This window comes from Spermophilus citellus, assembly GCF_964194105.1.
Source record: "Spermophilus citellus genome assembly, chromosome: 7".
Classification (NCBI taxonomy): domain Eukaryota; kingdom Metazoa; phylum Chordata; class Mammalia; order Rodentia; family Sciuridae; genus Spermophilus; species Spermophilus citellus.
The window spans coordinates 160947460-160971486 of NC_138188.1; the positions used below are offsets into that span (position 1 = coordinate 160947460).

At 50.1% G+C, this 24027-nt stretch overlaps 1 protein-coding gene across 2 annotated transcripts in view; it reads right to left on the reverse strand.

The window, feature by feature from the left end:
- DSCAM (DS cell adhesion molecule) overlaps nucleotides 1-24027 on the reverse strand; it is a gene marked incomplete at its 3' end in the record, with an annotated part of 667277 nt that overhangs the window by 71875 nt on the left and 571375 nt on the right. For both annotated transcript variants that reach the window (XM_081302466.1, XM_081302465.1), the window contains exon 20: nucleotides 15498-15631. In XM_081302466.1, the coding sequence (XP_081158592.1) occupies nucleotides 15498-15631 (134 nt within the window). The remainder of the gene's footprint in view (nucleotides 1-15497; nucleotides 15632-24027) is intronic.

The window sequence follows — 24027 nt, forward strand, 5'->3', positions numbered from 1 at the left end:
CCTGATCCGGATGCGGGCGGTGGCTCTGCTCGGCCTCTACTCCAATTGGTGTGACGTGTCTACCACGTTGGCAGGCCTCTAGGCCTGTTCCGCCGGTGGGTCGCAGGTCTGCCTACCTTGTGGGCTCGGGCGGCAGCTCTGCTCGGCCCCCACTCCAAATGGGGCTACCTGACTGCCACTCCAGCGGGTTGCTGGGCCTTTTTGGGACACGGGTGGCGGCTTTGCTCCACCCCCACTCCAACCAGTGCTACGTGTCTGCCTCGGTGCGATGTGTCCACCACGCTGGCAGGCCACCGGGCCTGTCCCGCCGGTGGGTCGCAGGTCTGCCTACCTTGCAGGCTCGGGTGGCGGCTCTGCTCGGCCCCTACTCCCAATGGGGTGACTTGACTACCCCGCCGTCGGGTCGCAGGTCCTGTTCCAGGCATGGGCGGCTGCTCTCTTCGGCCCTAGCTGCAGTTGGGGTGACATGATACCACGCCGGCGGTTCGCTTGGCCTGTTCTGGGTGCAGGTGGCAGCTCCACTCTGCCCCTCTGGCCCCCACAGCACCCAGCAGGACCTGGACCGAGAAGCAGTTTCCGCGGGTTTCCCAGCCCTGGGCCAAAGCAGCTCCGGGAGCCAGAACCCGGCCGCTCCGGGCTCGGTGCATGCTCTGCTAGGAGCAGGTTCCAAGAATCAGTCTCCGCAGGTTCCCCAGCCCTGGGCCAAAGCAGCACCGGGAGCCAGAACCCGGCCGCTCTGAGCTCGGTGCATGCTCTGCTAGGAGCAGGCTCCAAGAATCAGTCTCCGCGGGTTCCCCAGCCCTGGGCCAAAGCAGCTCCGGGAGCCAGAACCCGGCCTCTCCGAGCCCGGTGCCCGCTCCGCTAGGAGCAGGCTCCAAGAAGTGGTCTCCGCGGGTTCCCCAGCCCTGGGCCAAAGCAGCTCCGGGAGCCAGAACCTGGCCGCTCCGAGCTCAGTGGGTACATGCTCTGCTGGGAGCAGACTCCAAGAAGCAGTCTCTGCGGGTTCCCCAGCCCTGGGCCAAAACAGTTCCGGGAGTCAGAACCCGGCCGCTTCGAGCTCGGTGCACGCTCTGCTAGGAGCAAGCTCCAAGAAGTAGTCTCCGCGGGTTCTCTAGCCCTGAGCCTGAGCAATCTGTCTGCGAGACGCAGGCAAATACCAGCCTGAAATCACCTGTTCTGTAGCTGAATGAGCTGAGATCAGTAGAAAACAGGGATGATTACGTCAGCTCTCCAAGATGGCGGCCGCTGGCCTCCTCCGTGATCCGACCGGTGTGGAGAACCGAACTGGACCACTTCCCTCCTCTGTCTCAAACCCAGAACTCAGCACTGAGCACAGCCATTGTACCGCTGGCAGGACCCCACAGAATCCGCAGCGCTGCACCCCCGTGCCAACACCTTGCCGCTTCCCAGCACGCGCCGCAGACTCCAGCCACAGGGCGATCCGCCGAACAAGCAATGCAACCCTCCGTGTGGAGAAATCGCCCGTGACTGAGCCCCCGCAGCCGATCCTCCCGCGATGAAAATCCCTCCACTAGATTCTGGAGCACCTCAATTTCGCTGGAAATTCCCAACAAGACAGCCTTTGGCTGTTTCAACTCATCATTCTCCCGCACAGTGACGCGGCACACGGGGGTGATGCACTCCCTTCTCCGCCATCTTCCTTCCCTCGATTGTACACTTTAAAAGCATGAATTTTATGGTATGCAAATTATATTTCAATAAAACTGTTATAAAACAAATTCCAGGAATGTCACAAAAGCAGGAAAACATGAGTCATAAAGAAAAAGAAATAATTATATCTATGAAAACAGACTCATGATTGACACAGATATTGATTTGATCATATAAGAACAATAAAACGGTCATCATGTTATAGCTGTGTTGTAACTCCACTGTGTTCAAAATGAAGATCTAAATGATATAAAAATACAGAAATACTCAGGTCAAACTTGAGATGAAATTATAAAGTGTGAGATGGAAAAAACTGTGGAATAGATTGTCTGCCAATTAGATATTGAAGGAAGAACAGATTGAAGATGTACTAACGGATGAAAGACAGAAGAGAGATGAAAAGTCAGCTGTCTGTGAACAGCGGAAGCCTGACCAACAACCTGACACTCAGGTGTACTTCACTGGCCCAGAGTCCCCAAAGACAAGGACAGAGGGCAGAGAAACTGAGGAAGTTATTGAGGAAGCAATGGCTAGGCCATTTCCAAATTCTGTGGAAACTATAAACCCACAGAGCCGAGAATCTCAATGAACCCAGTCTCAAAAATACTAAGAAAAGTACTCCAAGGCACACCATCAAACGTTGCTCAAAACTGGAAATGGAGAGACGATCTCATAAGTAGCCAGAGGAGAGACATATATTGGGGGGAATGATAAATTATTTAAATAAATGATAAATTAATGTAAATTAAATTTACAATTTTACAAAGCTTATGACAGATATATTATGTCAATTGTAGATAAGGATGAGGGCAGATTTCATTTCAAAAACAATCCAAATAAGAAGAAAATGGAACAAAATCTTCAAAGTACCAAAAGGAAAGCAAAACTCAACTTTGGATTCGATAGTCAACAGACATGTTTCAAGATGAAAACAAAAGAAAAACATTTTCAGATATACAAGAAGCTGAATAGATTCCTCATTCACACCAAAGGAAATGTTCAAGCAAGTCATTCATGCAGAAAAAAAAAAAAAAAACAACGCTGACAGGTAGAAACAGGAATGTACACAAGTATGAGCACCAAACGCTACAAGGACTTCCTTGCCCCTTGCTAGCTGTTAAATAAACCCTGAGCAGCTCAGTAGGCTGCATACGTCACACCAGCTTTGCAATCAAACAGAGAATTCAAGTCAGCTCTATCTTGTGATAGTTTGCCTTGTTTCCTGGCAAACCAGGAACACTGCGTGTGCTTGTTTTGTGGGACGTTCTGAGGTTTTCTTGTTAGCAGAGTAATTTTACAAATCTTATGTCAGACAAATTATATCAATTGCTCTCATTGAACATTTAGCATCAATGAAGCATGAAAAGATATTTACAAAATAAAAGATCTTCTGTAGAGTATGTGTAGCTCTTAGTTAAAACTCAATATGTATCTTGGCTATGAGGTATGAACCATCTTTTATTACCTCCAAAATATCTATTTTATTTGTATTTTTGCCAGAAACATGAAGCTTCTCTGAAATCAACAACAAAACAATATTTTCTTAAGCAACATTGTTTGCTTCGCCATTAATGTAGAACACCACCCAAGAACTAAGGAAAAATGTCAACTCCAGATGGAGTGGAAAGAAGAGGAACTGGTCAGTGGCTCCTGAGGGCTCCTTGGGAAAGTCAGCTACCTTGATGTTTCCACTCTTTGACACCACGGTATATTCCCCTGATATCTGCCACAATTAGGCACCATTTCCTTGCCTCAGCAGGTGGGCAAACAAAAAAGTTGCCAACTGAATGATTCAGACAGTGAAGAGTTGGTTCCTTTTCTTTGTGTCTCTGTAACTTGACTTCTCCTGGGGTGCTGAAGTTTTGGCAATGGCCTTAAAGGTGAGAACATCCCCCCAATGCCTTCTCTCCAACAAAAGATATGAAGCCGCCCATGCAGGACGTGATGGTTTCACTCTTTTCCAGTCATCCAACCCCAAAGAGGCTGAGTCTGGAGTAGGATTTTCTGCTGAGAACTGACTGTGTGTCCTCCTGCCTCGGATGGGAGTGGCTAGCTCACTGGAAACAGACTCATGGAACTTGGGATCTGATGGACATGGAGCTTGGGGAGTGCGTCACACCTGAAGGTGGAGGCTGGCCCCAGGGACAGGGTAGGTCTCTTTGCTCTGGGGAGGAGGCTGTGTGGAGCCTCCTTCAGAGGTCAGGGGGGTTAAGGAGGGAGTGAGGCTGAGGGTCTTGGGAGAACGCCTGGGGATAGGAAATGTCTCCAGTAGACCGATGTCCCACACATTACAGAACATTAATTTTAAACAGGATCTCATAGAGACGAATGGTGATGATTCAACTACTGTGAGCCTTTCAAGAGGAAGCACAAGTAAGGAAGAAGGGAAAAGATGGAATTGGAAAAATCAATCAGAAGCTCATTTGGGGTAGTGAAGCAAATCTTTATGATGAAATCCTTAATGCTCAGCCAGAGTATTCTGAGAAAGAGGGGCAGAGGACTGCCTCCTTATGAAACATTGTCCTTGACATTTTAATCTGAGTTATCAAAGCAGTGCCTATGATTGCATTTTGTTATTGTCAGATAGCAGCTGTTGCCACCCGACAGTCTGACGGTGTGTGAGCAAGCAGGTGTGCTAATTTCCACGAGCATTTTCGGCAGCGGCTACCGGGGATGGTCCAGGAGCAGGGGTTGACTTGACTTCTGGAATTCTCTTGAGACATCAGCGTAAAGCTGCATCAAAGACTTTGAAGAGGGCTGGGGATGTGGCTCAAGCGGTAGCACGCTCGCCTGGCATGCGTGCGGCCCGGGTTCGATCCTCAGCACCACATACAGACAAAGATGCTGTGTCCGCCAAATACTGAAAAATAAATATTAAAGTTCTCTCTCTCTCTCTCCCTCTCTCTCACTCTTTCTTTAAAAAAAATAAATAGATTTAAAAAAAAAAAGACTTTGAAGAGCCAAGGGAGGGGGCTGGAAAGGAGCCTAGGTGGGCCTCACTGACAGGTGACAGGAGGAAACACAGAGGCTGTGCCCTGGGTGACGCAGGGTGCAGGGCTGGGGGTTAGTGCTCCTGATGTGGCAGTGGGGGAAACGCGTGTGGAGGTGAGAAACGGAGGCCTCGGGATTCAAACTGAAATATCCAAGTATGGACTTTCTCCTGGTACATCTATAACCATCAGTGCTCACCCTCAGAGTCAAGATGTGGCAGTTGTAGATTGGATGGGCCTAAAGCATGCCCAAGTCTTAACCCAACCCCGCTAACTGGGCTGGACATTGGTCCTGACCCTGAAGGTCCAGAGGCAGGAACATCCCGGAAGCTCTGGGCCCAGGCCCCTGACTCCGCTTGGGCCTGGGCCTAGGCCTGGGGAGTTCTGCCTGAGCTCACTTCCGGTTCTGCTGGGTCTGGCAGCATGGCGTAGGTGGGAGGTTGTGGCTGGAGGTTGCTGATTCCTCTGCCGTTGTCATAAATTCCGTTAGCTGTCTGAGGAAAAGACTCTCTGCTTTTTTCTCATTGAAAAGGTGCTTAAATATCTTGACTCCATCAGAGTCCAAAACTCAGCCCATTTATTATGCATCACCCCCCAGTTGAAACAGCTCTAAGTGGCAGCCACAGGACTTATTTATGGGTCTATACAAGAGGACGATGCGATGAGAAGAGTGGAGACCTTAAGGATGTCATGCAACAGACCGTCCACAGCGCTGTTAGGGGTGGCCTGGGATTCTATCTGAGGATGCACGCTCAAGAGTTAAAACAAGTGATCACAGATGTTGTACCTAGGAGGGCCACGATCATGCTCCCTGGGGGAGTGGTGGGGTGTTGTGAGGATACCATTGAACTGGAGTGTGGGGCCATGGGTGAGGAGAGACGATCATTACCAGATGCCAAGGGAGCTACAAACTGGCTGGACCACTGTTCTCTCCTTTGGGCCATGGTAATAAAATCCTCGAAAAGACTCTGAACAACAGGCCTAAGAATGGTAAGAATTCATAAATCATCATTGAGTTTGGACTCGTGTCATTTACTGAGTTCAGAGTCTTCATGCAGATTACAAGGTAAGTTCTTGTCCCCACGGATGGAGAATGATCATGAGTTGGCAAAGGGAAGGTTAATTAAAAATGAGGCATGATAGGATTCTGAGCAATCCCAACCAGAAATAAAATCATTTGAATTCCCTTTACAAAACTGTCTCTGTCACAGTTGGAGATGGATTAATATTTGCAAGATGTCTAGGAAAATAAATGGAAACTTCAAGTATTTGATTTAAAATATATTTATAGCAAAGTTTTACAAGACTTCTGACGGGTTTGCCTCCCCTGAATTGTACACAGTGGAAAACGCAGCCATTGGTATAAATCTTGTGACAGCCAAGCCAGGCTGCTCGCACTCAAGCCCGGGACCTTCTGAGTTATGCCTCAGGTCTGCTGGGAGGAGGAGGTTTTAAAGGAGCTCCGCAGTCTGTCTATTGTAGAGGGCAGGGGTTCCCGGGAGGGTCTCTAGTGCTTCCATGTCCCCATGAGAACCCTGGAATAACTCCCCCCAGACCTGTCTTCATCCACAGTTCATTTTTCCTTTGGATGTCGATGTGATTTTTTTCCCCTTTCATATTTAAGAAGTATTTCACCAGTAAGATGAAATTAGCCACAATGAGCCACTTCAAATGATTTCTATAAAACTAGGTGTTTACCCAAAGTTGATAAATCCACCTCCAAATCCCTAGTGTTTATTTAGCTTAATGGATGAACTGTAAAGCCTTCTCTAATCCCCTCCATCCGGGGCCACATCTGCCCTTTGTTCATGGGTCTTTTCAGGCTCTGGCTTATTCCTTTGTGGGTAAGGTCTTGCTGTCTCTCTCCCTGCTGGGCTCCAGGGTCTCAGAGCAAGGATTGCTTCTGTCCTGTCTCTCCTAAGCCCCCAGCTCTATGCTGAGTCCACGCCTCCCAACCAGGGGCGGGAATGAGCACAGAGTACTTTATGTATTAGGTGAGTTTAGTGATGACCCAAGAATGATCAGAGTGCAAAAGAGAAAAGAGGTGTAGCAATGACTTTGAAGTCAGGGGCTTCAAATTATCCAGCCTGTCTGACTGATATAAAAATATTCCCACTTTGAAAAAATTTCAATTAACTTTTTAATGAGAAACTAATTCTATCAAAGAAACAGGGTGCTTTAAAAAGCTTTGATATCTAATTATTAACACACACTCTTTAATAATCTTGAAAGCTCTGATTTTGTAGGTAGAATGTTCACGGCAGAGATAAAGAAGAAAACATCTCCCCCAAAGCAAAATAAACAAAACAGAGAGCTCTTTTAATTACAGAGAAACTGAACTCTTGGAACACACAAAAAAATCTTACTTTGTGTTGGTGGAATGGCCTGGATTCCATTAACAAGGAGCAGTGAGCTGAATCAACCTCAGAGTTTTAAAAGTTCCTATGTATAATTCATTTTGATCTGATTTCCATGTTATTTCATTGTTCTCATCTCTCTCGTCTCTAAAAGACAATAGACGATGTTATGGCATAAGGATCTCTGAAGGCAGAGGCTGGCAGGCAGCATCTGGAAAGGCCAGCGTATTAAAGCTCCTTATTTGATGCCAGCGCGTTCCAGTGGCTTCCTCGGCACTTTGCTGAGATGACGGCAGCGGCCGCTGTGGATGTCATTGCTGGCCACTTACTAAAAGCCTTTCAAATACCATACGTTTTATTTGTTGGCTTTTCAAATATATATACAAAAAAATCGATATCATGTTTTGCAAGTGAATTAAAGTTGGTATTCAGAAAGGTACAATGGGAACTAGTTTCTGGATGTTGAGGATCCAGGACGCTGTCTCATCAGCCAACTGCACTGCAGCTTCCCCAGGTCCCAAGCACTTGAGCCCAACCTGACCTTCCTCACTATGACTCTGCCACATCCCCTCACCATCGTCCCTACTATTGCCACCCTAACTACCTGTCAAAGTGCATTATTAATTCAACCTGATAGCGGTCACCTATCTGAAAACTTCTGCAGGAAAGAACAGATTTAGTGACATGTAACTTCTCACATAGAAGAAAGAAATTGGTGAAAAAGAGTATTTTTTTTAGGAATAAAAGTAATGTAAATAGCTATTTCCATTACTTTTAATTGAAAGTGATTTGGAGCCAATTTAATTCCTTAAATAGTACAACATGTTTGGGTCAGGCCAAGTCAAAAAGATAACATGTTTTCAAAGCCAGAATCCTTCAAAGGCTCCAGAAGCTAGTTGATTGAAAGGGAATTGTTTTGCAAAACCATGGGGATGGTAAAAAGGTCAGAGGTTGCCAGAAATTGGGAGGGACGGAGGGAGGGATAAACTGGGGAGCCCAGAGGATGGGGGGAGGGAAACTATTCTGTGGGATCCTACAGTGGTGAGTACTTGCCACTGTACATCTGGACAAACCATAGGTTGTCCAAGACCAAGAGACCCCTAATGTGGGTGGTAATGATGTCAGTGTAGTTTCATCAATGGTAACAAATGGACCCCCAGTAAGCCGTGGCAAGGGGATGTGGAGGAAGCTGGGAGAGATGTGAAATCTCCACATCTTCTGCTCTATCTTGCTGTGAGTCTACAACTGTGCTAAAAAAATAAAGTCTTCTCCCTTTTTTAAAAGGGTATTTTAGTCTGAGGATGCTCAGGAAGCTTTTGGCAGCAATGGAGAAGTACGTTTCAGGGTGGCATATGCTGGCTGTCTAGGACGAATGGATGTCAGCTCAAAGCCAGAATTCTTGTTGGAAGATTATCTGCCCAGTTGGGCAAGCAATCTTGTAAGACTGTGCTTCAGAAGAGACTTAACAGGGAGTGATGACATGCAGAAATTCCATCTGAATATATGCTTTATTCTCCCTGGGTCTGTAAATCACACTATTGAGCTCAGGATTTCAAAGGCTGAGGTGTGGCCTTCCCTATGGTATAGGTCACCGGTGTCTCGACCAAGTGTAGCAACTTTACATGAAGCCCAGTGAAATCAAAGACTCCTGGTGATAACCTAAAAAGAGAATTAAATACAGACAAGACTGAGCGGCGATTGTCTGGTTTAGTAAGGACAGGTTAAAGGGAAAGAAAACTATTTTTAAAGAGTGAGCTTTTGAGATATAACACAGACTTCCTCTCTAGTCTCCCTAAGAATAGAGGTCGAATAAAGAGGTGCGAATTGCATGATGAAAATTTTTAAAGATGATGGAGAATCATTATATTAGAGATGGCCATTAAATACAGAGGTATATCCAAGGGGTCTTCAAGAATAAATGTCCCAAGAGTTTTTCTAAACCAGAAAAAATTTTGTGTCTTGGATGCTTAGATGTATCCTTGTCCCAGTGAAATGTCCTGGGTTTCTTGCAGCTGTGTGATTCTGTGACAAGATGCAGGGTCTAGCATAAGGCAGGGTGGATCATCAGAGCCCAGAGAGCCTGGCACGTACTTGTCATGCAAAAAGCTCAACAAAGGTCTTATGAACTTGATGAACTGCATACATGCAGACGGAACACGAAGCGCTATTCTTAGGCAACTTGAGGATCTCCGTAACTTCCTGATTTATTGTTAGAGAACAGAGAGACCCTCCATTGGGCCACTCAGGTAGAGCTAAAGAAGAATGCTCTCCACATCAGTGACTGAAGAGCACGGTATTAGCTATGAATCCTCATGAGACAGGGAGCCTCCCCAGGTGGCCACACACTTTCCCAGCCAGCAGGGGCTTCCCTGTGCGAGGAGCCTCCCCTGGATGACGCAGTAGCATCCCTAACATCTAACTCACTGTGCCGTTTGCTGAATGTCCATTTCAGGATAGCACCAGGGACCTCCAAGGCACTACAGTGACTAACTGTGTCCGTGAAGAAACTGACAAGCCATGAGGAGGTCAAGCCACGCCCATGTGCGGCAGGGCAAGAGGTTGGGTCACGTGAGTCAGTGCTGGGGAACCCTGGGGCAGGACAGAGCTGGCTTCCAGGGGAAGACATGGGCCTTCATGAGGGAGGCTAGGCTCAGAGTGTGGCCGCTGTGAGTGGCTGACCGTGGTGCTGAGCTGCGTGACCCAGGCCAGCCGGCACTGTCCCCATTTCAGTCTCAGTAAAACAAAGATGTCAATCACAACATCTCCTGCATAAGGCAGGCATTAGGATTAACTGATGTGAAACAGTATTTTAAAAAATGTGGGTCACTGAAGCATTTAGTGGGACACGACAATCAATTAAAAAATAGAATAGAGTAGAAAAAATTCAGCAGAACAGAAAATATCAGTGGGCATTACATGCAGTAAGTGTATACGTTGTTCCCATACCTTCTGGTGTGTGTGTGTGTGTGTGTGTGTGTGTGTGTGTGCTGCATTGTGATTGCAACACACATTTTCCGGTGGGTCCTGATAACATGAGCTTCAACACCACAGGTAGGAAGCATGGGGGCTGGGTCCAGGCAGCGCCCAAACATGGTGGAGTGGAAATACAGCGTCCAGGCCAAGGCTTCAGGAAAGAGCATTTATGTGGGAGGATGAGGGGGTCGGGGGGGAACCAGTGAGCACCGGTGCACACACACGAGGGCTCCCGCGCAGGACCTGCCTGAGGCATGCAGGGGCTTAGCAAAGGGGTGGGAGGGCTGGTCGAGCTTGAGGCTGGTGGGAGTTGTGGGCCACGTTGAAGGTTCTGGATGCTTTTAACTGAAAAATGAGCAGTCATTAGGACATTTGCACAAGGGGATGGCCAGCGGGATTCAGAGCTGGGGGACACTGGGCAGTGTCGTGTACAGTGGGCTGGAGTGGAGAGTGGACGCCTGGGCCTAAGTTTTGGCTCCCCAGAGAGCACCTGAGCCAAGATCCAGGAGTGGACATGGGAGGCAAGGAGGGCAATGAGAGAGGGTGCGAGACACCAGGCCACTCTGCAGATTCGCCTCCTCTGGTCAAATCCCCTTTCCTACCCCAGATCCATCACTTAAATTCTCTTGCGAGTCAGACTGTGAACATGTCCCAAGAAACCACCTGGGTCCCTGTTGTTTGAGTAATCCCCTCGCCTGTGCTTCTACCAAGTTCCACAGGGAGGTGACCTCCACTGGAGCTTCTGGACACATGCTCAGACTGCTGCTGGCTCCCTGGGGTAGGGTGAGGCTGCGGGAAGAATTCTGGCCATCAATTTCTGCTGGGGCATTTAGTGCCCATGCCAGCCTCGCTGGACATTTCTTTCCCTCTTTATAAAACCTGCATCGGGCCCTGGACAGAAGATAACAAGACGCTGAGCTTCCACCAACAAACCATGGCCATGGGTGTGAGAGAGAAGTCAAGCTGTTTGTTTGCAGGTAGCTTCTCTTGATGGCACCCTTGGATCCCAGCACAGGGTTGGTGCAAGGTTGTGCTCAATTATATTGTTGTGCAAATGAATAAGTGATTTGGTAATCCATAAGGCAATGAGTGACATGAAGAAGAATCATCGTCAACGGTCACTGCAGGATGCTAATTAGAAGACAGAATGTGGTTGGATCGTTGGCTGATAGAGGGAACAGGAAGGGAAGGGGGCAAGAATGAGTTTAGTGCTGGGCCCTTTGGACATGAAGTCCTGCTGGGCTTTCCACAAGAACCTATGTGGCAGGAAGTTGGAAATGTGGGACCAATTGGTTCACTACGTACACAGAGATGAGGAGTTTGAACTCTGTAACATCAGGTGACACTTCACTGCAAGAAGAGATCCCCTGCGACGTGAAGGTAGGAACGGATACGAAGAGGGAGTAAGAAAGAGCATTAGAAGATGTACCCTCAAAGGAGGGGCTGGAAAAGGAGGAGCCATAAAGGAGAAGGACAGAGGATATGGAGGCCAAGAGGAGGGCTTCTGGAGGCAGACAGTGCCACAGTCTGGCTGGGTACAAATCATGAGCCACTCGAGCAGGAACAAACTTTATTTCTGAACTCCACCAGCACACTCCACACCCGCTCCCCAGGAACTCTCCCCAACTCCACGCGGCTCCTCCAGGAACCACCAACCGGAAATCCCTCCTCCGGCACTTCCCCAACCAATGTGAACTCTTCAGGAATCCCCGTGAGAGCTCAACTGGAACTCAACGGGAACTCCGTCAGAACTCAAAAGTCATCATCTTAATGGCTCGCTGGCATCACCTCTCAACCACTACTTCTGGCAAAAATGCCATGCGTCATCCCGACTCGGCTGTGGCCCTCAACATCTCCCCGCTTCTGTTTAATTAAACACCAAGCATGTGGCTTAGGGACTGTGCCTGTTAGGCTGTCCAATACTACAAGGCAGCTGAACACTGACATTGGATACTAAAAGGGAACAGGGACAGCAGTGGGAGAGGTAGTGGGGGTTTTACAGATGGGAGGTCCACGACGACTTCTGAGGGAATGAACGAACATAAAGACAGATGGGCGGTCAGGTCAGCCGCCTCTTGCTTGGTTCCACATGTGGGTCCTCTGCAGCCCACCCTTGTCCTCAGCAGTACAGGGGCTTTCTTAAGCGCCATCTTGGGAGGGTTGGGAGGCCGACCCACCTGCACCTGGGGTTAAAGCTGCGGGACCTGGTGCGAGGTACTTCCCCTGCTTCCTAGAAGGCTGCTCAGTGACAGAGGGGGCCATGCTGAGAGGAGTTCAGCTGCCCAAGGGATTCTGGGTAAGAACAGTGCTGGTGTATTCTCATCTGCCCCTCAGCAACACTTATTGAGCACCTGCTGTGTGCGGGCATTGGATGGCAACTAGCATCATTGGTATGGATCACAGTTCACTGGTATAATTTTTTATGATTTTTAATGTTTATTCTTCATGAATGAAAAGTTTCTCTTAACTCAATTTCTAAGTTCTATGTAAGTAAATTTGGCATTGTGAAGGAGGCAGCTTCTAGTTCCTGGTACCTGTTTAATATGCACAACTTTTCACAGACTGCTTTTATGTAGGCTGAAGCCCCAGAAAGGAAATATAGCTTAGTTGCTTTCTACCTGGGACCTTGAAAAGTTATTTTACTTCTTTAGATTTTCATTAGTAATCATAGTTTGTGAATAAATAACTCGAAACATGATTTGTTGAAATTAATGGCCAGAATCCACAAACAACATGGATGATATTCCGAAGCAGATGAACTTGGTGATTTCCCTGTTTTAGTGCCTGGTTGGGAGGCAGAGTTCTCACTGTTTGCTGGACTTCCAAGTGAGAGGAATGAATGTTTTCACATAACAGGTAAATGAACCAGATAAATGTAACTTGTCTGGCCACATGCAGAGTTTCAAATCCTAATATTTTTTACCAATACGATCTGAGAATACCATGAAATAAATGTCTGTTATTAGACAACATATTTCACATATTAGAGCAGAAAGTCTTAACGAGGTCCTTTTTCAAGGAAAAGAGATGAATTGGTAATCTCACAAGAAAATTAACAGCAGTGAGGAGGTTCGCTGAGGGACTCTTAAAAGAAGATCAAATTACAGGGTATCTTGTGTCCTGATTTACCCTCCCATGTTCTACATTCAACTATGAAATCATTTCAAAGCAAAAAAAAAAAAAAAAATCATATTACGGACAAGGAAAAGTGCAGAGCTGGTGCTGCCCCCTGGTGTTCATTCTGACACATAGCTGAAATGCACAAACTTCAATTTGACAGTCTTGTTTTCTGGCTTAAAATTGACTCACATAAATTAAAGTTGGAAAAACAACGACAAAACCCTACCCTTCCAGTAATCTGTAAGTATTCACTATCTGAAATGTATTAATTCTCTCTGATCTTGACCTGTAAAGGTATTATATTGAAGAAAAAAAAATTGGGTCTCAAATGAGGTTTGAAGTAGAGTAATTATAATGTAGCTATGGAGACTGAGCAAAACTGATGTGAGTTCACTTCACTCTACTGAGTACTGAGGACAGAGCTGGTTTCTGGGAGGTTCTCGTAAAACTTAATCGATGACGCTGCCCAGAAGCCCATGGGTACCGAGTGACCAGCTTGTGCCTGCATCTGTAGTGCTCTTTAATACAGCCAAAAGGCGGAGCAGAGATGCCCTCAGAGTGGTTGCAAAATGTCAAGCAGTGAGAAACTCAGTTATTTCCCACCTTTTCTGGTTGATTCGATCTTATTCCTCTTACTTTGATAAGATCTCACTGAGAGGGTCCTGGCGGGTCCAATTTTGTGATCTATGAAGAACGAGAGAGGGCCCCTGGGAAAATCACTACCCCCACATCATACAGACTCCTTAGTTACGTTTTGGGAACCGATACTTGGCTCTTTGCTTTGCTGTGTGTACTTCTCAGGCTGGAGGACAGAGCTTGCTGTGACCCATTGTTCCCTCCAGCCAGGGGATCTCCCTGTATGCACCCCTCACTAAGATCCAGCTCCAATTACCAGGTTCACACTTTTAGTTTGAAAACAAAGATCACTTTGGAAGGACAGAATGACAGTAATCTGGTGGTGTTCCAGTGCCCTGCTAATTCCCTTCTAGCTATCGAAGTCAAAATAGCAGAGATGAGACTTACAGGAGATCGACTAATGGCTCTGTGAATGAATGAATGAATGAAAATAAGCTCAAGTGGAAAGTGAGCCTCTTCAGCAATGACTATATCTCTTTGGTAGCTATGGGGACACACAGGGCCACCGAGGAAATCAGAAGCTATGCTGGGGGGTCCTCAGACACTTGCTGAGGACAGGACTGCAGGCACTTGCTCCTGGAGGAGTCTGCTGCTCTGCACCCTGGGCTTGGTGACAGCTCATGGGCATATTTGAAGACAAACAGACAAACAGGGAACTCACAAAAATGTTCCGGAGCCCAACTCTTTGCGTTTAAATCTGTACTTTGGAGGCAGAGGCACTGCCGCTGACACATGTCAGAGAAGGCACAATGTGACTTTTCTCAGCAGAGAGCTGGAGCTGGGTGGGCTACACACAGGCCCTCCCCGGCTGCCCTGCACCAGCCTCAGGGCGCTACAGACTCTGGACTTGGGAAACGTGTCACTTTAGTTAAAGTTAATGAATTAGTTGGAGAAGACTGCTCAGCCTGACAGAATCAGGGAACTCTGACACTGCTCCAACATGAACCCGGAGGACATGGCGCTCACAGAAATAAGCCGGTCGGAAAGGACAAGTGCTGTGTGATCCTCTTCATGTGAGGTCCCTGGATCAAACTCAGAGACAGGAAGTAGACGGGCAGCTGGGCACCCTGTGGGGGTAGGGACTAGCTGAGGAGTGTCAAGCTTCACCTTGGGAAGATGAAAAGTTCTGGACCAGGGATCGGGGCACAATATTAATTAGAAATGGTTACAGTGGTAACATTTACATGATATATATTTTATCGCAATAGAAACAAAAGGGGTTCCTGCCTTCACTCCACAAATGCTCACCAAGCACTCCACCTGCGACCTGCAAAGCCAGGAGCGGGAGACCCACAGAGGGAGTGTTGACAGCCCACTCTTCTGTTCTCTTTTCTCGGCAACTTCTTTCTTTGGTAAGTTTTCATACTTGGTCTCAGAAACCGTTCCACTTTATCATCAGGACCAGCAGTGACAACGGTAATGATAACAAATCATTTTGTTATCATGTTGTCCATGTTGTCCACTGATGGTCAATTAAGGCGCAGTCGAGGCCCCGGCTCTGGATTTGAAGAGCCGCTGGCCGTGCCATGGGGGCTCACCCAATAAACAATGACTCTCACAGCCAAGTCCCTCATCATATTGCAGGAGTGTGTTCAAATGAGGTCTAACAGACTCCCCTGTGTATGTGCAGACAATTGGGGACAAATATAACCACCACCAAGACCCAAGTAGGCGGGCAATAAAGCAAACTGCCCAGAACAGTCGCGCAGCGCCCCGGGGGCTGCAGGGCACCTGGTGAGCACCAACTTACTGTGGGGTAGGGGTGCGAGCAGAACACAGTGTACTTCCGGATGATGCCGTTCAGCTTGAGAGGGGGGAGCCAGGACACGAAGACCATGGAGGCTGAGGCCGCAGCTGCCTTCACGCCTGCGGGAGGACCTGGAACTGGAAAAGGCCAAGGCTCAGTCACAAGAGGGAGCCACACAGGGGCGCCGGTCTCGCCCCACAGGACCCGCTGCGGCTGGGCCCGCCCCTCCCGCTCAGCTCTAGGAGGGGTCCTGGTTCTATGGTTCCCCCAGGACACAACAGAGCCACGTGCATATGCTGAGGTCCTAACCCCAACTGCCTCAGAAAAGCCACCTTATTGGAGAAAGGACTTTTAAAGGGGCGGATGAGCTAAAATGAGGCCATTAGGGTGGGCCCTGCCTCAATATGTTAAAAGGGCAAGATGGATACAGGCGAACGCGTGCCCAATGGGAAGATGCATTCAAGGGACACAGGGAGAGGAGGCCACCTGCAGCCCAGGGGACAGCCCTGGAGCCCTCACAGCTCTCAGGGCATCCAATTGTGGCCACACCTTGGTCTTGGGTTTCTGGTCTCCAAAAATGTGAGACCATTTCATGGCGGACTATGAACTAACAGCCACAGGTCTAGTTCCTGCTCTCCTGGAGAGACTTTTTTCTCCATTTTGGTCCCTGTGATCTCCCATCGCTGAAGAACCGGAGGGGTTAGCTTCTGGTCACTCTTGTTCCTTCTAACATTTGTGACTTTGAGGAGGCAAGGATGGGTGTCTGCCTCTGTGGGAGAGAGGCATGAAGGTGAATGGTCTTGGTCACAGGGGCCACTCTTGCTTGCCCAGAACCTGCTGTGGCTCCTTTGTACCCAGAGAGGGATGGCAATGTGGCCCATGGGAGTGTCTTCTGGCCAGGGGGTGGTGGTATGTATGTAGGCACAGCAAACTTCCTTCCACAAACCACCCAAGAAGGCAGAAATGGCAGCCATGCTGTGCAGCACGGGCGGGGCAGAGGCTGACTGCACACCCTCCCCATCCTGGGTCTCCAGGCTGAGAGGCAGGACGGTGGGAGGGCCAGGCCCAGCAGAAGGGAAGGCACACAGGCACCTCTGTGGCGGGGGCCTCAAGGCTGAGGTCTAACTGTCCATGGGCGATGGCTCCCGCCCAAGGGAGGCCTTGAGATTCAATCAGCAAGTCCCTGGTGAGCCCTGGAGGACCCCGAGTCTCTCCTACGAGGACAGCGGAACTGCTCAGGGGATATTTTGGGAGTCGAATGTGGTTCTCATCATCGTCACATTCACTCTTCTGAGTCTCACCAAAACGAGCAGTGGCTCTGGGGAGAACCAGCGTGGGCTGGACATGGTCACCCTTTGGAAACAGAAGGTCTCGATGTCAGTGCTGGGCCGGTCCTGTGGGCAGTGAAGTAGACGAGGGGGCTTCAGGGAGCGACGGTTCCTGAGCATCTCCATTGTCCTGGGCACTGGCCCTCGGGCTTCCCCTAGCTGAGGGGTCACCAAGACTTCCACAAGCTGGCTCAGAGCCCCAGGACTCCCACTGCACACCCAGGGAAGAGGGCGCTTGTGACTTTTTCATCCTCACAGACACCCTGGATTAGCAGCACTCTCCCTGCTTTCCTGCTGCCCACTCCTGCGGCCATGTCCCCCTTGCTGCTCACTCCTGCGGCCATGTCCCCCTTGCCGGGCACTCCTGTGGCCATGTCCCCCTTGCTGCTCACTCCTGCGGCCATGTCCCCCTTGCCGGGCACTCCTGTGGCCATGTCCCCCTTGCCGCGCACTCCTGTGGCCATGTCCCCCTTGCTGCTCACTCCTGCGGCCATGTCCCCCTTGCCGCGCACTCCTGTGGCCATGTCCCCCTTGCTGCTCACTCCTGCGGCCATGTCCCCCTTGCCGGGCACTCCTGTGGCCATGTCCCCCTTGCTGCTCACTCCTGCGGCCATGTCCCCCTTGCTGCTCACTCCTGTGGCCATGTCCCCCTTGCTGTGCACTCCTGCGGCCATGTCCCCCTTGCCGGGCACTCCTGTGGCCATGTCCCCCTTGCCGGGCACTCCTGTGGCCATGTCCCCCTTGCCGCGCACTCCTGTGGCCATGTCCCCCTTGCTGCTCACTCCTGTGGCCATGTCCCCCTTGCTGCTCACTCCTGCGGCCATGTCCCCCTTGCTGTGCACTCCTGTGGCCATGTCCCCCTTGCTGCTCACTCCTGTGGCCATGTCCCCCTTGCTGCTCACTTCTGTGGCCATGTCCCCCTTGCTGCTCACTCCTGTGGCCATGTCCCCCTTGCCGGGCACTCCTGTGGCCATGTCCCCCTTGCTGTGCACTCCTGTGGCCATGTCCCCCTTTCCGGGCACTCCTGTGGCCATGTCCCCCTTGCTGCTCACTCCTGTGGCCATGTCCCCCTTGCTGCTCACTCCTGTGGCCATGTCCCCCTTGCTGCTCACTCCTGTGGCCATGTCCCCCTTGCTGCTCACTCCTGCGGCCATGTCCCCCTTGCCGCTCACTCCTGTGGCCATGTCCCCCTTGCCGCGCACTCCTGTGGCCATGTCCCCCTTGCTGCTCACTCCTGTGGCCATGTCCCCCTTGCTGCTCACTCCTGCGGCCATGTCCCCCTTGCTGTGCACTCCTGTGGCCATGTCCCCCTTGCTGGGCACTCCTGTGGCCATGTCCCCCTTGCCGGGCACTCCTGTGGCCATGTCCCCCTTGCTGCGCACTCCTGTGGCCATGTCCCCCTTGCCGGGCACTCCTGTGGCCATGTCCCCCTTGCTGCGCACTCCTGTGGCCATGTCCCCCTTGCCGGGCACTCCTGTGGCCATGTCCCCCTTGCCGGGCACTCCTGTGGCCATGTCCCCCTTGCCGGGCACTCCTGCGGCCATGTCCCCCTTGCTGCGCACTCCTGTGGCCATGTCCCCCTTGCTGGGCACTCCTGTGGCCATGTCCCCCTTGCCGCGCACTCCTGTGGCCATGTCCCCCTTGCTGCGCACTCCTGTGGCCATGTCCCCCTTGCTGCGCACTCCTGTGGCCATGTCTCCCTTGCCGGGCAGTCCTGTGGCCATGTCTCCCTTGCTGGGCACTCCTGTGGCCATGTCCCCCTTGCCGGGCAGTCCTGTGGCCATGTCCCCCTTGCCGGGCAGTCCTGTGGCCATGTCTCCCTTGCTGGGCACTCCTGCGGCCATGTCCCCCTTGCTGGGCACTCCTGCGGCCATGTCCCCCTTGCTGCGCACTCCTGTGGCCATGTCCCCCTTGCCGGGCACTCCTGCGGCCATGTCCCCCTTGCCGGGCACTCCTGTGGCCATGTCCCCCTTGCTGGGCACTCCTGTGGCCATGTCCCCCTTGCCGGGCACTCCTGTGGCCATGTCCCCCTTGCCGGGCACTCCTGTGGCCATGTCCCCCTTGCCGGGCACTCCTGTGGCCATGTCCCCCTTGCCGGGCACTCCTGTGGCCATGTCCCCCTTGCCGGGCACTCCTGTGGCCATGTCCCCCTTGCCGGGCACTCCTGTGGCCATGTCCCCCTTGCCGGGCACTCCTGTGGCCATGTCCCCCTTGCCGCGCACTCCTGTGGCCATGTCCCCCTTGCCGGGCACTCCTGTGGCCATGTCCCCCTTGCCGGGCACTCCTGTGGCCATGTCCCCCTTGCCGGGCACTCCTGTGGCCATGTCCCCCTTGCCGGGCACTCCTGTGGCCATGTCCCCCTTGCCGGGCACTCCTGTGGCCATGTCCCCCTTGCCGGGCACTCCTGTGGCCATGTCCCCCTTGCTGCGCACTCCTGTGGCCATGTCCCCCTTGCCGGGCACTCCTGTGGCCATGTCCCCCTTGCCGGGCACTCCTGTGGCCATGTCCCCCTTGCCGGGCACTCCTGTGGCCATGTCCCCCTTGCTGGGCACTCCTGTGGCCATGTCCCCCTTGCCGGGCACTCCTGTGGCCATGTCCCCCTTGCTGGGCACTCCTGTGGCCATGTCCCCCTTGCCGGGCACTCCTGTGACCATGTCCCCCTTGCTGGGCACTCCCAGAGCCTGTGTCTCTCCAGGAGCCCAAGTACTACCTGCTCGTCTCCAGGCTGTGTGTGCCGTTGTTCCTGTCACACGAGGCTGTGTGTTGATTACTGTGTAAACCAGTGAAATATGAGAGCAAAAGAAAGATGTTTCCACGGCAATTGAAGGTCCTCCTCTGGAGATGCTTCTTTAAGTGTGAACTAGGAAGGAGGGAGGGGTTCGTCTATCATTAAAAAAAAATCAAGGCAGAATCTTTTATTATCCAACATTTTGTGGACGACATTTTGGAAATCTTTCTATTCTTCTTCTTATTTTTTAAACATGAAGGTCTAGGAAAATTACTTGGTCTACATCTCATTATTCCTGGCCACAGGAGTTCATGAATTTCTGACTCCAAGGTTACTTGGTTGAAATAAAAGGTGCAGCCTCCAGAGAATTCTGTCTTCTGGCGTCTCCCAGTTGGCCAGGCCAGGACTCGCCCACTGAGCTGCCATTGCTGTTTTAGCTCATCACTGCCTTTCGCAGCTCCGCGAGGGTCTCGTGGGGGCCTCAGGTGGACCATCCACACTGGGCTGAGCACCTTCTCTCCCAAGCTGGCTCCTTCCCACCTTCATTGCAGCAGACGTCCTGGATGTCTTGTCAGAGGAGCCAGAGCCTAGAATTCTCTTCCTCTCCTGAGTGGCTGTGTTGAGTCCATGTAGACATGACAGGCCGGTGGCTGGGCTCCTTCCTGGCTGGGTGGTGTTCTCTAATACTGGTCCTTGAAAGTGTCCTCCTCCAGGCCCTGGGTGGACGGTGATCTAGGGCCATGGGATCCATCTCTGGAACTTTCTCCTGCCCTCTACATTTTCCCTGAAAACTTACTCATTTCTCATGTTCTTCTAAATGTCAGTTCCTCCAGGGAGCCCTCCCTGACCAGCAGGCTAGACATCAGGGTCCCATGTCCCCTCTAGACTCTTCCCTACTGCACTGTCACAGCCCACTCAGGAGTGATGAGCCAGTGCTGCCTCAGCCTGCTCTGTCTCTAGGACCTGGACCAGTATCCAGAACATACTAGATCCTCAATGCAGATTCTCTGAAGAGTGGGAAAATGATTTCATTAGCTACAATGTGACAGGCAGAATTCTAAGGTGGTCACCATCCTGCTCAGCACATATCTGCACCGCCCCTGCCCCAAAGCAAGGGTGGTAATTCTTACTAAATGGCTGGATCACTCCATGACCCAGTCACCTAATATGGCAAAGGTGATGGTGTTTGAAGATATATGATAAAAAGTCAGTTTCCTGGGTGGCCTGCCCTAACCAACAAGCCCCTTAAATGAGAGGAGGATCAAGGGGGGCCAATGGGAAAGGGGAGAAACTGCAGCATTGAGCCAGTTACGCTTGTGCATGTGTGAATGCATCATGGTGAATTCCACTTGTGCATATCTATAGAACACCATGTTAAAAACAATAAGTAAACAGAAGGAAGACCAGTGGAAGAAGGAAGAGGGAGGGGGGAGGGAAGGTGGAAATACTGGGGATTGAATTGGAGCAAATTATATTCTATGAGTACATGAATATGTCACAATGAACCCCACTATTATGTATAACTATACTGCACTAGTGAAAGCATTTAAAACGGAAGAGGATCCCGAGGCCAGAGAGAGAACTCAGAGAGACTTGAAGGCATGGAGACCATTCCATCACTGGTTTTGAAGAAGGAAAAGCTCCCATATAAGTGTGTTGGGGTAGGGAGTTGTGATGGGGTGGGGAGTTGTGGCAGGTGGAGAATCCCCTGCGGGATATACAGGTCTGTCATATTGCTGCAGTACTTTCGAGTGCACAGGACACTGTCCCACAGGCTACAGGGTTAGTGACCCTGGAGTCCTAAGCAGTGTTGATGGGCAGGCCTTCCCACGGGGCCAATGCCTTCATTGTCAGCTGAGGGCAGCACTGATGCAGGTGTGTAAGTGCGCACACACACACACACACACACACACCACCTGGAAGGTCTACTGAGACCCATTCACACAGGCACTTACAGCTTGAGGTGTGGGTGGCCAGAGCACCCAGGGCATCCTGTGTCTATGTCTCTCTCCTCTAAGCTCCATGTTCAGATGTCCCATCAACAAGACTGTAAATCGAAGGTAGGGGGAGCAAAGATCACCAATCCTACCTACGGCCAGCCTTCTCCCCCACAGCACCTCACGCAGCCATGTGCGTTAGCAATATGCTCAGCAAATATTGGAACTTGAGCACAACCGTCTCTATTTGTACATATATAATGTTTACTTCTGCATAAAGAGATCAAGGCTGAAACTAGCTGATGCTTGCAGAATGCAAGTGGCAATTGAAAATTAATGTACGATATTTTATTTGCATTCTCTTTTCCCATGGCTGTGCTTAGATCATTGTTCTTGGCAAATAAAATGATATTAGGATCTCACAGATGTTTTAGAATTCAGAATTGATTGTTTTGTGCTCAAAAGTAGAAAGAAACATACGCAAATAATCTTCTGCATTCCTACTGCAATAATAGAGGTAAAAGTTCTCATTGGCTGGTGCCCAGGAAGTGAATCTGAAATGTGATCAGAACTTGCAGACTACAAGACTATGTCAATGGCCCTGAAATTTAAAGGGTCCTAAAACTTAAGGATCTGAGATATCATCCTTTGGCCTGACAATATGACCACCTACCTGAGAATGTGTCTATAAGTCCAAGAATCCTTAGATAAAGATTGAGAAAACTATTAAAAGTGCAGAAGATGTGTTCTCTAAACCAGTAATTCAGTTGCAAGTCATCTTTTGCAAAAGGAAACATTTTGTCTTTACTGGTGATAAAAGTTCTCTCTTTAGGATGACCAGTGACCTCTTTACACTAACCACACACCCGAACCTTTAGGCCTCTTGAGGCTGCAGGGTTAGGGCCAAAGGTTACGAACCATGTAAGGCATACAGGGCTCATTGGAAGTTTGTAGTTAACATAGTAATTTCTCTTTATTTGTGAAACATCAACTTATGCCTAAATAATGCCTAATGAGGAAGAAGTTAATGAACACTGGCAGTTATTTTACTGGCATTCTATCCATATTTTAATTGAAGTTGGCAGTGTAAGCCAAACTTCAAATAGATGAGACCTCCTAAGTAGAAGTGCAAGCAGGACATGTAGCATTAATTGGATTAAGTATTCCGTCTATGATGATTAGCCTTGGTCCTTTCCTTCAATCAATCAGACAAAAAATTACACTCACTTCTATAAACTGCTCAAACATCATTTATATCAGATATTGAGACCACAAAGGTGGCTGGCACAGTTCTTCACCTTTGGTAAATTAGTGAATTTTTCCTGGAGATGAACTCATCATTATATTAGATTTCCCCCTCCTTCCACCCAATCTCTGCTCCACTTCTTTTTGAAAGTGCTGATTTATTCTGATTAATATTGACACTCGGCTCTGCAGGCCACCAGCACAAGTGGAATTCTGGACCCCTCTCGGGGTATCTGGCACCCTCAAGGCAGGGTCTCCCTGTCACTGGACATTGTCATTGCTGGTTACAGACGCAGGGATGAGTTGTTCAGCCAATGAGACCTTGGGTCTTGGGGGTCAAGGTTTGAGATTAAATTCTATGATTTTAAAACTAGAAGATTTGTTAAAAATTGATCCAAAATTGTGAGCCTGTTGGAGCCATGGAGAGCCTTCGCCTCTTATTGGAACTCTGTGCCTTCTCCTGAAAGGTGCCAATGTTGGAATTTGTGTTGTAGATCCATTTGCTCTTTAAATAACCCTCCCAGTGACATCTGTGTTATTCCTCAGCAATGCAAAGGAACCTTCCACCCTGCTCTGAAGGAGTAGAGAGCAAGAAACCAGGATCTGGAGCAGGGGCAAGCCAGGTGGGTGGCTCCTGGTGTTTGTTTTCTACACTGGGTCCACACGGTCCAGTTGCGACAGCTTTGTTCATGAGGACTATCTTGCCCAGAGAGGGTGAGGTGAGGTGCTCCAAGCCCCGTGGGCAGTAGGGACAGTGCTGGCCTTCACATAGCTCTTTGGTTATTATATTTTAAATCCATCTGTGGCTCTTTTCGCTCAGGCTTAGCCTGGTGGACATCGCTCAGGATGAGTGGCCTGCTAACGGCACTGCACTGTGACTAATTTAACGTCTTTGAGCAGAACTGGCTGAGACCTGCACCTTCCTTTGAACTACTGTGTGTGGTAGAAAAACTAAGGCTGGTGAGGACTGATTTGTGAACAGACACTCTGACTTGGGAAGGGACCGAGTGGCAGTGGGAATCCTGTGTGCGAGTGGATAGATGGGGCTGACCAGGGAGCAGGGCCCCGCTTGCTGGACATCAGTGCATGAGATCAGTGCGGAGCACCGGGGGAAGTGAGCCCTCTGAGTGCGGGGAAATCAGGCCAGTGGGTAGACAGGCTGCAGAGAAGTCCCAGGCCTTGCCTCCGCACCTGGGTCCCCAGCTTTACTTCCCAGACTCGTGTGGGCGGGGGACAGGATTGAGATTCTAGCCACCAAGCCTACAAATACACAGGAGGTAACACGCAACGGTAAC